This window comes from Apus apus, chromosome 2 (assembly GCF_020740795.1).
Source record: "Apus apus isolate bApuApu2 chromosome 2, bApuApu2.pri.cur, whole genome shotgun sequence".
Classification (NCBI taxonomy): domain Eukaryota; kingdom Metazoa; phylum Chordata; class Aves; order Apodiformes; family Apodidae; genus Apus; species Apus apus.
In genome coordinates, this window is record NC_067283.1 from 48,677,838 (window position 1) to 48,693,237 (window position 15,400).

Sequence of the window (15,400 nt, forward strand, 5' to 3'; positions counted from 1 at the left end):
AGACGTCATGCACATGAAGAGCCCTCCAAATGAGGGCTGGGTGTGTTGATGAGGGAACTTACATTTGCAGTGCCACTATGGCCCGTTTTTCTAGCTGCATTCTCAGAAGCACAGGAATCTCTTTTGTCTCAAGATCTGCTGCAGATGAAACCTGCCAGACAGAATTTGTGCTGGCCCATTTCTTTTTTGGGAAAGCATGGGGATGGATTTTTAACATTTCTGGTTGCTTACAGAGCTCCATCATCAATGGGGTTGAAGTGAGAAGCTGTTACGTGTGAGCTCGTTTTGTTGCCCCACTTTGCCTTGCTCTTTAAGCCCAGGCACAGAATAGTGACATCATCTGTGTACAGACCCAAGGTGAGATGTTACCTGCCTTGCAGTGTTTGTACAGATCTGCACCAAGGTCACACCAAGGTGCTTGAACAGCTTTGCTAGATCTAGTTGCTCAACACAGCTGAGCATGGGAGTTCATTTTCCATTAATAACATCTGGATGGGATAAACAGCCACTGAGTACGACAGATCTCAAATTCTCAAATGTCACCAGAAGGGAAGACATAGGATGGTTTCTCTGGGAGAGCAGCAGATGAGCAGTAGCCTCTGATGAGCAGTTGTTTTCTGTAACAAGCTGGTGATATGCTCTGGCAGACTGAGCTGCTTAGTGGTGTTCTCCAAGGGCAACAAACTCTTTGTTAGCTGAAACAGAGATTCTTCTGAAGAGCAACAGAAAATTCAGGACTTGAGCTGTTGATGGGGTTTGGGTGCTTCTCTCACAGAGGGTCTTTCAAAAAGACCCATCAGAATATTTAGGCTGTTCCTTAACCAAAGAAGCAAGAGTGATACTGAGCTCCTGTCAAGGGTGAGACAGCAAAAAGGCCAATGTGGAGAGGATCCAGATACCAGGATTTTTTGAAGAATCAGTGACCTTTCAGCTTTTACCCTACTTACTCTTTCCCACATTTGCTCCTTCCCTCCCTGGTAGCATTTCATTCCCTAGGTCTTCCCTTCCCTGTGTGAAGGTCGCTCTTGGCCTGGGAAGGTTGGGCAGAAAGTTGTGTTAGTTCCTGCTGTGATACTGCTTACAGTTACCTGTCTCAAGCACTACTAGCCAGGGAAGGGACATCTCTGCACCAGGACATCTCTGCGCTGGGACACCAGCACAGCCCTGTGTCATCTGCTGATCCACAGAGAGATGATCCTGGCAGAGAGATGACCCCACAGAGAGTTGTCCTAGACCCCCACTGGCCAGGGTCCTTGGCATACTCTGGCATTAATGTCCATGGCTTCCTCATCCCCAGGACCTTCCCCCATTTTCCAGACCTCTCCCTGGCCAGAATCTTCACCTTCTTCTTTCTGGGCCCTCTTCTTCTTTCCAAGACCACTTCTTCCTTTCAGAAATCCATTTCTTGGCATCAGCTCTTCTTCCTGGAAACCAAGCTCCCAGTTCCTCCAGTCTAAATAGTGTATGTGCGTAAGACCAGGGCACCATCAGCCTGTTAACTAGTGGGTCAGTCTCCTCTCTCTTTATTGATTGGAGGATATGGGAGTTTAGTTTGTTGTTACCAGACTTCCCAAGCAGGCCATACTGGTTTCAGATAGCAAACAGCAGGCTCCTTTCTGAGTGTTCAGGAGTTCAATTTTGGACATTCACCCATGCATATACACAGTTATCTGCTGCCTGTGTTCAAAATTTCAGCTATTTTTACCCATTACAGCTTCTAAGTCTAAATATGTACACAGAGCCAGCTTTGTTTGTGAGATTCAGCTATGTGCCAGTGCTTTCTAACACACTGAGTTGCTTTCTTTTTCTACTCCCTTTTCCCCCATTGCCCCCAAATCATGCCTTCAGTGACTTCCTATCAATAACTCCTGCTCCAGTGGAAATCGTCTTGCCAAAAACAAGGTTATCTGATAGATTTGGCCAGACTTTTTTTATAAGCTTTGTCACTGTAGAAGCCAGACAGCTGTAGCTACCAAGCCTGTTGTTACGCCTATGGGTTTCCTTATCTCTAATAGTGGTAACGCAATTATGGCTAATATTTTAATTTGGCCAACAAACCATGTAATCCTGCTTGTGCAAGCTACATGCATAGATGAGAATGTGGCTAAATGAAATCTACCTGTGGTTTGAGTTTCCTTGCTTTTTTCCTGCTTGAATCCATGATGAATTCAGACAATACAAACTTCTTCTAACCATGGACAGTTTATAAGTGATGCATTGAATTATTCTGGTTGATAGAAAAAATCTTAGAAAGCAGATTGTTGGTATTTTTGGTTCAATGATTTAGATATTTAGAAATAAAGTAAAATTTCAGCTTAATATCTCTATCTTTTCACTCCCCAGATTAACCCACAGGCAGGTAATACTCTTTTTGCATTGCTGAGCTGCAGAAACTTCTGTACCATCATTTGACAGATGTTTTTCTTATTCATTTAAACAATAATTGATGCCAGATGGAAGTGTACTTGGAAGTGTGCTTTAAGCCAGCACTGCTATGTGTCAGTTACTAAATTCTCTCAGGTTGTAACAGTGAAGGCTGAGATTACCCCTTTCAGCAAACAACAGTAGTAAAGGAATTTCAGTAATTTTTTCTGGAAGAAAAAGATATATTAAAAAAAAACCCAACAACTTGTACTTGGGTTGAAAGGTTTAATTTGAATGTTTTTCCACATTTTTGTTTTCAAAACTGTTGAAACATTTTGTTATAAAATGTGACTCTGAAGTTCTGTAAAGAAGCAGCACTTTGTGACTATCTGTAAAAATAATTTCCCTTAAATCTGAACTGACCAAAATGGTATAACTACACATCTAATTATGGTGATGCCCTGAATCATCTCTAGTCTGAGTAAATCATACTGTCTCTTACACCTATAGCTTCTGAGGAAATCCTCCTCAGCTTTGTGTGATCCAAGGGAAAAAATGGCTTTGGAGCAGAAGCCTGTGTGTGCCCCTATTCTGACCATGCACTAAATTTTAGGTGGTGACACATGTAGTTACCTTCTGTTCCACTTTCCAGCTCCATCACTAGCTACTGTGAAATGGGCAGAAGAGGGAGGGAGATGAATTGTGGCCACGGTGAGTCACATGTCAGTGTTTCCTGTGAGAAGCCAATTGCTGCAGGTGCTGCCAGTCAGGCTGTGCTAACAAAGACCAGGAAGAAGGCTGAGAGCTTGTGCTGCTGAGAGAGTTTTTGCTACAGAAGGAATGAACCAAAAACCTCAGTAAGTTTGAATCAGCAGAAGGCCAGACAGCAACTGGCGATTTACGTATCCTGGAGGTTTTTTTAACTAAACCTCTTACAGTCCTCACTGATTGTCCTAATCTTCTGGCACATAACAGCCTCTCATTTCAAGCCCATTGATGATGGAGCTCTGTAAGCAGCAGGCAATGTTAAAAATCCATTAAGCAGAGAGGATGTTAAATCCCTTTTCTGAGAGCAGACCATTCTTTTTTTCTGTAACTGGTTTCCCACATTTTCAGCAAGCCCAGAACCCTGCATTTCATTCTGGAGTATAGTGTTCATTCAAATATTTTTTTTTTTACTGTTTTCCAACGCCTATATAATGTTACAAGGCCCTTGAAAGATCAAGGTCTCGGCACATATAAGTGGCCCCAAAAATTCAACTGGTTTTCATAATATCTCAAAACACACAGAAAAGGCTGGAACTGGGTAGCTTATCATTTCAACACATTAGAACACGGGTACAAATAGCCTGAGCCTGCCAACATGAATGTCTTGTTTGAAATCTGACTTTCACATTATCGTCTCATACACTATGTTTACTTATATTACTGGGACCGAGATCAGCCATTGATGTCTGCTTGTCCTCCTTTGGAACACCACACCAGATTTAATTTCTCTGTGTTCCCTGGTCCTGTTCAGCTTTGATACTATCGTCATCTTTGGAGGAGTTCAGAGTGAGCTCCCATAGACAAGTCTATGCCTATCTTCTTTCAGCTATTTTCCTTCTCAACAAAGCAACCTAGTGCAAATATCTACAAGCACAGTCTCAGCAGTTTAGAAAATTGTCTAGAAAAGTAGACATTATTGAGACATTAGTATTGAGACAGCAGTGTCTATTTGTTTAGAGCAAAGAACATTAGATATTATTTATTGTGTTTGGTTTTTAGAGGGCTGGGATTTTTTATTTCAGTGATAGCTGTTAGTTTATTTATCATGGTGTTCCAGCATCTTAATTAGCATTTAGATGATACAAAACCTGAAATGATATTTTAAGAAGTATGGAGGTGGATATTTCCTTTCAGGGACAGACATTTATAGCAAAGCTGCTGAGTATGTGAAAAGTGTATTGCAAGAAAACCTCTTGTGGCTACATTTTTCAGCAGAGAGCAATGAGTTTCATTCTCTTCTGACCAGCAGACATCAAGAATAAGAATTACTTTCATACCAAAGGACAGGAAATGCGTATTTGCTTTTTAAATCTCATTGTTCCTGAACCACAGAATTAAAGGTCTTGCAGCACTGGAAGTCAAGGAGTTGCAGACTTGATTTGCAAGAGGAATAAAGGTGTTTCTTCTTGCTTATATGTACAGTTTTAAAACCATGAAGTTAGAAAGCAGGGATGTTTTTCTTATTTGTAACAGTCTTGAAGAAAAACCTGCATCAGTTTTTCCTCAGTATGTTGTTCCTGAAAGAAAACTATGTCACTAGGAAGTCAGTTCTAATTTTATGCACTGTTTTGTAGCCTGTTTACATACAAGGCAACTTTTCTTCTATTTAAGCATTGGATATTTTTATGGGGAAATTGGGTGGGATAGTCATTCAAACAAACTCTCACTGACAAGGAATCTAAAATTTTTTAATTTGTCAAGACAGGTACCATAGCTGAATATCAAGTCCTATTCTACAGAACATAAATACACAAGTCTCAGCTTCTCCCAACACACAGTTTCATTTAGACAGACTGAAGGTGGACTCAGGGGAATAGGACACTCCAGCCAGTCAAGGAGTTAGGTCCAGACATGGCAGCTTGGTCCCAAATGGAGGGGTTCCTCCTCTAGTTCCCATGTGTTGTTGGACATCCCTGTACAGTGTACCCCTGTCCTAAGGAACTACTGATTCATCCTCTCCACAATTCTGCACATTTTGGATTGGCAGATTTAACTGGAAAAAAAACCAACACAACAAAACAAAAAAAAAACCAAGAAACAACCACATAAAAAAGCCCTTACTAAAGAGTAAAACCTTTTAAGTCAATCCCATGCTGCCATTATTCATGAAAAATTGCCTAAGTAAGATTTTTGCCTCATTTTCTCTGTGTGTTTTGAACTTTTTCATCCTACATGTCTGCTATTCATGCATAGAGTGCCTTTGTCACCATGTTCAAATGAGTGTCGATTATCTAGTTAGGTCAAAAGAGAAGGGTAACCTTCAAGTGCAATTTCATCTCCTGTTGGGAACAATACACAGCAGACCACAAAATTATTGTGTGTTCATTTTATTACTGTTTTGAAAAATCCATTCAGTCTTGTATTTAGCAATGGAAAGTACAATGGGAGAATTGTTAGTTATATCAGTAATTTTAGGTGAGTGAATATTTGTGTATCAGTCAACACACCTGGCAACTGTGCATCCATAAAGCTGAATTTTCAGTCAGGCAACAGCTGGCAATGACTTCCAGCTGTTGGCCATCTAGGATGACTGATCTATAGCTTACATGATGACCAGCTGAGGACCTACACCTTCATCCTCTCCACAATGTCAGCTAAGACAGGCAATGGGGTCCCAGCATCAGTCAAGAAAAAGAAGCAGGAGGCTGCCAGGTATTAGGGCAGAGAAAGAAGGCAGTTCCCAAGGTGGCAGGAAGCACCCAAGGAAGCTGAAGGGCAAGCAAAGAGATGTCCAGCTCATCCTTACCAACTTAAAGATTTGGGAGTATTAGGCTCAAGATTGTTTTCTTTGAAGGTGTGGATGTCCTGTGCAGAAGTCGCCACTCTTTCTACCCACAGGTCTCATCTGAGGCAGAGCAGGGGAAGGAGGGAGGCAAGTGCTTGTCCAGAAGCAGCCAGCTGCTGAAGTGGGAAGTAGCCATGGAGGAATTTTTTTAAAATAGTCTCCCTTTCAGCATCAGAGCTTTTACACAGAAACAATTAAAAATTAAGAAGGGGATGGGAGACGAGGTTGTGCTAAGACTTAGAGATGACTGCAGGGGCACCAGTGCCATTCCAGGGACTTTTCTTTCTCCTTCTAAGGTGACATCCTAAACCCTTCACATCTACCATACTGGTCCAGCTTGCTTAAAATTCTCCATTTCCCACAAATTCTGTCATAGAGACAGCTTTCTGGTGAAAACTGCAAATGTGCTCGGGGAGAAAGGGGCAAGGCAGTCATAATATTTATCAGCCTCCCACAGCAGAAGTTGAAGTTCTATGGAAAATTTGTAATTTTAAATGTATTTGTCTATGAAAGCTCTAAATCAAAACAATTTCTGACTGGCACGTTCCTCTCAGCTGGAACGATAAAAAACAGTGGTTGGGTCATAGCTGGGTTAGTTGGAGGTAAGAGTCTTCTGTGTTTCTTTCCCTTGTTCTCATTTATAGACCTGAATCTGTTTATCCTCTCCTTTTTATTCTTTTTTTTTTTTTTTTTTCCCCACTCACAATCAACATAACATCATGTTACCAGCATTTGCAATTTTCTTTTGCATTTCTCCAGGCTGTAGGTCTTGTTCTCCTTCTTTAGCTAGTAATCTTGCGTTGAGCCTTGAAACAACAGGCAAAAAGCATCAGCCAGCAGTGCTGTGGCCATAACTGGACTGGGCAAGAAGATGCAAAAAGTTCCCTTTGCATGTGTGTGACAAACATAATTTTCATTTGCATTCCCTAAGATAAATGTCACTTTCCTGAAATGGAGTTACTAAATTATAGGAGAGACAGACATAAAGATTTGGAATTAAATTCTGCCCTGTCTCTTCTGTCTCCAAATCTTTCCATTCACCTATATTGAGGTGTTCTGCTTCAATTTAGGTTTCCTCCAAAAAAGACTTAGATTTACAAAAGTGATGTGGAGTGTCCTTTTAGTAGTAGGGTCAGATTGTCAGAATGGTTTAAGATTCAATTTTCCATGGCTGTTCTGGAAAACCTAGCCACTGGTTTAGATATTCAAATGGGACCTGACCCAGTTGTGGAGTATTTCTAGCAAGGCATTATTAAACGTGACCTGCTTCTCAAAACAATGCGTCCTTCCAGCCGTGGGTGTCTGGATGAATTAGCTGGTATCTGAAGACAATAAGTGTGGCAGAACCTCATTTGTAAGTTTATTTAAGAGCTACCCAGATATCCTGACATGAATTTTCCTCATTTCCTTCCAGTGAGATGCTGTCTCTTTTTTCAGCTTCAGCTTTTTCATTTGCAAAACGAATACCAGCCTTTACAGACTGTGAGATAATTAATAGATACATTCATATCTAGGACACAAAGGACATATGTGCAAACGTGTGTGAGTGGTTTTTACCTATATGAATTGAATTATTACATTGACAGGTATGTATATGGGCACTATGAGTCAGCTAAATATGTCCAGTATTTTCTATTCTAAACCCTCCATTTTAGCAGCTTGCAATTTTTACAACTTTAACACCCGTGTCTGGGCCATTGTTGCCATATTAGTTTTGGGCCAAATGTTGCTCTGAGAGTTTTATCCATTCATCCCTAAAATAGTCCCACCCAAGTTTTGGCAAAAGTGCTCATAATTCAAGGCATAAAGAGACAAAGACAGTCAGCTCAGAGGCAAGTCCGTGGGGCTATTAATCACCTTGTGTATGGAGGTAACTTTATTTGGTACTCAAGAGGTGATGCTTAAGGACACACACTGACTGGTGAAAGTAAAAAAGTATTGAATAGAGCTGCCCATTCGTTCAACACTACCCAACCTGCTCAGTGAATGAAGCAGCCAGCCTTGAAAACAGTGACAATCACATCCCTAGATTGCAATCAAAAATGACTGAACAGAACCTTTGTTCTGGCATGCTGAGCATTTAACAATTTTATTAAGTAACCTTTGTGAGGGTCTTTGGAGAAGAGGGTGGGAGGGATAGTTACTTTTTGAAAGTAATAACAAAGAATCCATCAAAGCTGTTAGTCTACCCCCACTTTGAATGAAAACCAGAGAAAAAAGTAGCTAGTGTACTCCATATTTATCTTAATTGCCAAGACTTTAGCCTCTGTTTCCGATCCACCAAAAATTGAAAAGATTCCAGGTAAGCTAGGACATTTCGGTGAGTGCTTTGTACCAGCAGCTTCCAGCTGTGCTTTAAGGTTAGCATAGGAGAATATCTGTTAATGGCAATAAATGGTAGGATGCAATCAGGCTGTCAGTACTTTAGGGGGACAGGAAACAAGCAAGAGAGTGATGGTCAGGCTTACAGGTCATCAGAGCATGTTCAGCAGAAGCCCCTGAGGAGAAGAACATTGTAGTATCCCAGACATCACTGCTTCTGCAGGAACACTGCCCTGCCCCGTCCAGACACTGCTACAGCCATCTCGAATGTGAACTCACTCCTTCCTCTTCCCCTGTCCCATACTGCAGTTGACAGGAAGATTAACATCCAGAGGGACCTGGACAAGCTGGAGTAGTGGGCCCAGGTGAACCTCATGAGGTTCAATAAGGCCAAGTGCAGGGTCCTGCACCTGGGCTGGGGCAACCAGAGACAAATACAGGCTGGGGAAAGACATGCTGGAGAGCAGCCCTGTGGAGAAAAGGGTTGGGGGTACCAGTGGATGAAAAAGCTGGACATGAATCACCAATGTGCGGTTGCAGCCCAGAAAGCCAGCTCCATCCTGGGCTGTATCAGAAGAAGTGTGGCCAGCAGATTGAGAGAGGTGACTCTGCCCCTCTACTCTGCCCTGGTGAGACCTCACCTGGAGTACTGCATCCAGCTCTGATGCCCCCAGCAGAAGAAAGATGTGGACCTGTTGGAGCGTGTCCAGAGGAGGGCAATGAAAATTATGAGAGAGCTGGAGCACCTCGCTTATGTAGGCAGGCTGAGGGAGTTGGGGTCACTCAGCCTGAAGAAGAGAAGACTCCAGGGGTACCTTATAGCGACCTTCCCATACCTGTAAGGGCCCTATGAGAAGGCTGGGAGAAACCTGTTCACAAAGGCACGTAACGACAGAAGAGGTAATGGTTTTAAGCTAGAGAAGGGTAGATTTAGGTTGGACATTAGGAAAAAGTTCTTTAATATGAAGGTGGTGGATCACTGGAACAGGTTACCTAGAGAAGTGGTGGAGTCTCCATCTCTGGAGACATTCAAGGTCAGGCTTGATGGGACTCTGAGCAATTTTTTCTAGTTGGAGATGTCCCTGCTCATAGTAGGGCAGTTGGCCTAAATGACCTTCCGACCCAATGCCTTCTATGATCCTATAATCCAGATGGAATAAACATGCAACAGACAGGCGTTTAACTTCAAACAAGCCTTGTTATCCTATGACAGATAAGTGAAATGATAAAAATTTCCCTCAGTCTGCCCCTTTGTAGTGTTGCTGTTATCATCATAGAATCATAGAATGCCAGGTTGGAAGGGATCTCAAGGATCATTATTATTGTATTTATTATTGTCATAATTGTAATTTTTTACTTTTAGTCATTGATGGCACTTATTTTCTACTATTCAATGTATATTCAGACCAAATTCCTAGCTTTCTCATGCTCTCTGGGAGAATTTAATGGCAACAATGTTTCCACACGTATCTAATGCCACTGCTTTAGGCATAATCATTACCTCATTACCTCTCTAATACCAGCATGACTGAATGACTCTCGCCATATTCACTCAGCTTCACATAACTTGTTTGCAAGACTAGTGTTCTGCCTGTTTTTTTTCCCATTTTAAACTACCAAGATGCCTTCCAAAACCAGTCCCATTCAGGCAGCTGCAAAGTCAACGATCTTGCTTAATTGGGAGGCCAAAAATTGATGCAGCAAGTCAAACCTTGGTCTCATTTACACCTCCACAAATGTAGATCCATTCTTCTCCATAATGTGAATTGTGGCTTTGCCTTAGTTCTGAATCTCAGGAGCTTTTGGGTCAGACACATTGCCAATATGTAGTTGTCTAACCTCTGGCATGCAGTTTTGAAATAGCTTAGCCACAGTTTTCTGAAGAGGTTTGATTTAGTGTGATAGAGATTGGAAACTGAAGAGGAAAGAATTATCCTGGGGAAAAAAGAAAATGTTTCTTGTAAAAATGCCATTTTCAGAGCTTGAGATGTGGTAGTTAAATGTAAATGCAGAATAAATGCTTCTTCTTTAAGCCCTTTAGTTATTCCTCAGTGGGAGGCAGGGAGGTAGATACAAATTATTTCCAAGCTACATAGTCCCACAGTAAACCAAGTGGTTAGAAGTGACAATGAATTAAAGATTGAAACTTTTTGGGAGTTATAAGGAATTTCATTTTGATTTACAAAGACTTCTTGTAGACTCAAGTGTGTTACCTAAATACTTCTCCTCCCTTTTGGACCCACCACTTACTCACCCACAGGCAACAAGTGGCATTCAGCAATAGAAACATAGTGTTGCTTTTTTATAATTTAGTGTCTTACTCATTTTGCATGACCACAGAACACTTTTCTGAAGAAGCTGAGCTTTGATTTTTGAAATTAGCACAGATATTTTGCATTCATTTTGCACATCATTTGAATGTGTAGTTATATTAACAAATGTGGCTCTTCTGTGATCACATGATTATAGCACGTAAGGACCAATATCCACCTTGTAATGTTAACACTAAAATGTGTGGAAGACTGTAATAGCCAGCAGAAAGGACTGTGGGACTGACTGCCTTCTCAGCTGAATCTCACAGCTAATTTGGTAAAGCAGGTAGGAGTTATGCCAGTACAGACCAACATGAGAGAATTAGATCCAGTGTAGACACTGACACTAAATGCATGTTGTATAGGCAAAGTATGATGTCATTTTCCTTTTTTTTCATTCTGATCTAGAAATATAATTTAAAAAAATGTGAAGGAAGTCCTGTTTTCTCACTGTGCCAGTTGTTGACCATCAGGAAGGGTGATTCAGCATTCCATCTTCAGTAATAAAAATACAAAACCGCTGAAGTCAATATTGTTTTGAGCATGTCTTATTGAAAATAAACCTTAAGTGAAAAAATCCTCCCAGCACAGAAATCCAAGTGCAGCTGTGCAGGGAAAGAAAAACACGAAACAAACAAATTAAAAAAAAACCTACAGTGATGTGATTTTCTAGTAAATCCTGTGATTACTGGGAAAAAAAGACCCCAGGAATGAGGCTAGACGTGCACTTGCCCAAGCAGTGAGGTATCAAAATACATTGGCTCAGCAGAGGGGGGCCAGGCAGGCAACAAGCAGGAAACAGGCACTGACCCCACTCCATGGGAGTCCCCAGCACCCCCACTCAGCCTCATTCACTGCCCATCTCTCCAACAGTCTCAGTAGGAAGGCAGGGATGACGTCAGTTCTCTGTCCTACAAGAAACGCACAAGTGAAATGTCTGAGCCTGGCTCACTGCAATTGCTCCCAGCTCCTCCTGTCTGCCTCTGTCTGGCTTGAAATTGGCCACTTCATGGACCTCTTCCCCTGAAAGCAGTCCTGTCAAGGCTCAGGTTTTGTCATGGATTGATGAAACCTTCCCTGAAGTGTTTCTTTCAGATATAGCATTTCACTGAATGAAGTCAGCAGTGTGTACATGGCTTTAACTTATCAAATAACCACAAGCTACATGAGTACTTTCAGATGCAGAATCCTCTGACTAATATTCCTGTCATGTCTGACTAATGAGGGCTGGTTAAAATGTCAAGAGGTTTTTTGGGTTTTTTTACTACCTTGTTTCTTACTCAATCTCACAGTAGATGATAATGAACTGACATGTTGTTTACTCTTTCCGTTTATACAGTCCCATGGGGGTAAAAGAGTTGCTGCAGCTTAACTGCTTCTGCATAGTTTAGGAAGTCTTAGGGATGTATGAATAAGAGTGACTTTTCCTGCCTGGAAGCAAACAGACTCAGCTCTGTCATTAAGAAGTAGGTCCACATTGAAGATGATGCAGAACTACTGCTGCTCAAGTGAGAGAAGTCTGCTTCTGTAAGGCAGAATTCCTCCTGGAGCTCCCCTACCTGAGGTGCTGAACTTTTCCACTGCCAGTGAAGGAGACCAAGGTCAGACCCATCCCATCCTCACTGCCCCATTCAGGGACAGGCAAGGAGTTCTTCCTGTGCCCTCTGAGCACTGGCCCATGGAGGTGAGAGCAGCACTCCCTGGGCAAATGGCTGGGCAATGGTAAGAGAGCAGGCTTAGAACTTTCACACACCTCTGAAACTACCCCTCACCCATAAAACCTGGCCCTCCACTCCTGGTCTGGCTCCCCAGGGTAGCTCCAGAGCCTAGGTGCTCCTTCAGTGGCTCCTTCAGTCATGCACAGCTCTCATGCCAAGGCCTTTCCAAATAGCAATGGGATTTTTGCTTGATGTTCGTGAGACAGAAAGATCACCCATAAGACTATCGCACAACAGAGCATAATCCAATATATGTTTAAAGTCAGCAATAGCCTAAGGAAGAACCTGGGGGAGAAATGTCAAAATGGAGTAGCTTTCTTTACATAAAATGCATGTACAAATGTATATAAAAAACCACGTAGGCAGGGCAAAGAGCAATGTCAATAAATACTCCACTGCAACTGACTTCCCCATCGGTTCTTTCAGGTCATTTGTTAAATGCATGGAAACTATTGATTTTGTCTAATTAAATAACTGTTGTGCGTTTCACAGGGACCAACGCTAAGCACGGACTACGCTGCAAGGCTTGTAAGATGAGCATCCACCACAAGTGTGCAGACAGTATTGGACAGCAGCGCTGCATGGGCAAGCTGGTAAGTGAGCAGCTCAGGGCAGCAAGCGTGGTGGGAGGCACATGCTTGTGCTGTAGCCACTTGCTCTGTGTGCCTGATCCCCTGGCAGGCACATAGTTGGTACACTGACAGACCTCACACCAGGTCACTTTACTGAAGTGAGAAAAGTGAAGCCAGGTGGTGCCCTCATACCAGTTTGGGCAGTTGCTGCTACTCAAAAACCTGAACAAAAATGGAACACAAATCTGGTCTGCTTTGTGGGTATGAAATGAGTCATATAATCAAAATTGAACTAAGTATCAGAATTCATTCCCTTGATCTAAACAATGCTTGCTGTAGTGCAAATCTCTCAAGGAACTCTATAAATTAATCAAAATACTGCGGTGGATTTTAACAAATGAAAAATCCTTCAAATTATGTTTTATTGGTTTTTTTTAATTGTTAGGGCTTGATGCAAACCCGTAATTCATCTTAAAAAATAAAACCAAAGCATATTTCATAAATGGGGCACTACAGAGTTTGAAGCAATGTCTTCATAGGAGTGACTGAGAGGAGACCTGCTTCTGTATGGACACAGAACCTCAGTGCCCAGGTCACATTCTGAGCAGCAAATTCTCATTATGGTTACTTGTGGAAAAAGAACTTGGAAAAATGACCATTTGAAATATGAAAACCGAATACATATCTTCATGTTTCATATGTTCTTGTATTTATTGCAGTCTCAAGTCACTTGAGACAAATATGAGCTAAATTTATTGCAGTCTCAAGTCACTTGAGACAAATATGAGCTAAAACCAGTGTTAAATGATGAAAAAAATCAAGCATTGGCTTCAAAAGGGCTAGAGAACCCACCTCTCTGTGGAAAGATCTTTTCCCTCCAAGAGTATTCAGTGAACGTTACTGCTGTTTAAACACCTGTGACAAATCTTTATGCATTTGAACCACAATCATAGCCCATAGTGAGGCATTCTGGTATAGGAAGTTGGTCTGTTAAGAGCTGAATGACCTCATTGCCAGCCTTGCACAAGCCAAATATTAAATCATGTGAATTGTTTCACGCATTTCTGTATTCCAGCCTCAGCTCTTGTGATTACTAATATACAAAAGCAGAAAAGTTGAGCCCAAACCTAAAGCAGGAAATTGTCTAGCAAAGTCATGGGAGTCTTACGAGCTCACGTGTCTGAATCTGTTTTGTTTGGAGACAAACTGAGGCTGGGGAATCTGGAATTTGTTCCTCTGAGAAACCAAATTTTTCAGTCCCCTCATTCCTTCTGAATCCATACTGCAACTCATGAGCAAAAGAACAAGTTGTCTATCATTTTTTTTATATATACTGAACATAAGACACAGAAAATATGCACATCCCCATGAGGCTTTTCCACTTCTCACTGTGACTGAAAGTTCTCATAGCCCACAAAAATTAGAAATCTGAGAGACCTTTTGTGACTTTCCAATACCTTGAAGGGCATTTCCAAAGTCTTAGATGTTAGCACATTCATTTTTGGTACTCATCTGGTGACAACTTAGGGAGTTTTTTGACCTTATAAGGTAAAAAAAAAACCAAAAACAAAACAGTGGAAGCCGCAGTCAGTCAGCAGCAAAACTTAGAAAAACCTATAGAAAGGCTCTAAATTCCTTGAGTTTCACAAGTGCATACATGGGAACCTGAGGATTTGGAGTTATGGAGATATTTGGAGTTATGGAGATATTTGGAGTTATGGTGGGGAAGAATAGATTCATGTTTAGCAAATGCAAAACAATGCAATTTCACATTACATAAGAAGAAAGGGAGAAGGAAACTTCCCAGAACCTTGAATGATTCAACACTTCTGCTGCAATTAATTATCACTGCTTTTGTGTAAGACAGAAGAAAAAGAGAGCCTGAAAATTAGTCCCTCCTCCTTCCACATAAATACAGGAAATTGTTTTTTTCCAGGAGAAAAGTCAAAACAAAGCCCTGATCTATAAACCCCACAGTGACTCAAGAACAGGAGGCAAATTTCCAGCCTCACTGCCCAGTTGCACAACTAGCAGAAGAGCTGAGGTTATTTCTACTCCACCAGTCATGGCAGCAAATGCACTTCATTTGTTTTTGCTTTCTCTCCCTCCAGCCAAAGGGATTTCGACGGTACTACAGCTCACCACTACTCATTCATGAACAGTTTGGCTGCATCAAAGAAGTGATGCCTATTGGTAGGTTTTGATTGCTTTTCAGTTCAGTCTCCCTTTGGCAGTGCTCTGCAACAGCAGCGGCAGACTTCCAGCCCTGGTATTTGCCCTCAGCAGCCTTCCAGCTCCTTTCAGTGACTGGATGTCCTTCTGCCACCGCAGGAAAGGACCACTTCAAAGATACAAAGCTGGAAGAGGAGAGGGTGTGTTTATTGTGCGTTTCACTCAAAACCCCATACATACAACTGTCAGTGATCACCCTGTTTATAGTAATAAGTACCTGAGCTCAAGGTAGGAACTAAATAGAGAGGAAATACTGGAATACTGAAGTGAATGTCTGAGCTGGGAAGAACGAGATAAAGGACAAAACAAGCTTGAGACATTCAAACC

At 41.7% G+C, this 15,400-nt stretch overlaps 1 protein-coding gene across 1 annotated transcript in view; it reads left to right on the plus strand.

Moving 5' to 3' along the window:
• Positions 1-15,400, plus strand: part of STAC (SH3 and cysteine rich domain) — a 72,322-nt gene that overhangs the window by 33,284 nt on the left and 23,638 nt on the right. The window contains exons 3-4 of the mRNA XM_051612400.1: positions 12,762-12,862; positions 14,953-15,034. Of these exons, the coding sequence (XP_051468360.1) occupies positions 12,762-12,862; positions 14,953-15,034 (183 nt within the window). The remainder of the gene's footprint in view (positions 1-12,761; positions 12,863-14,952; positions 15,035-15,400) is intronic.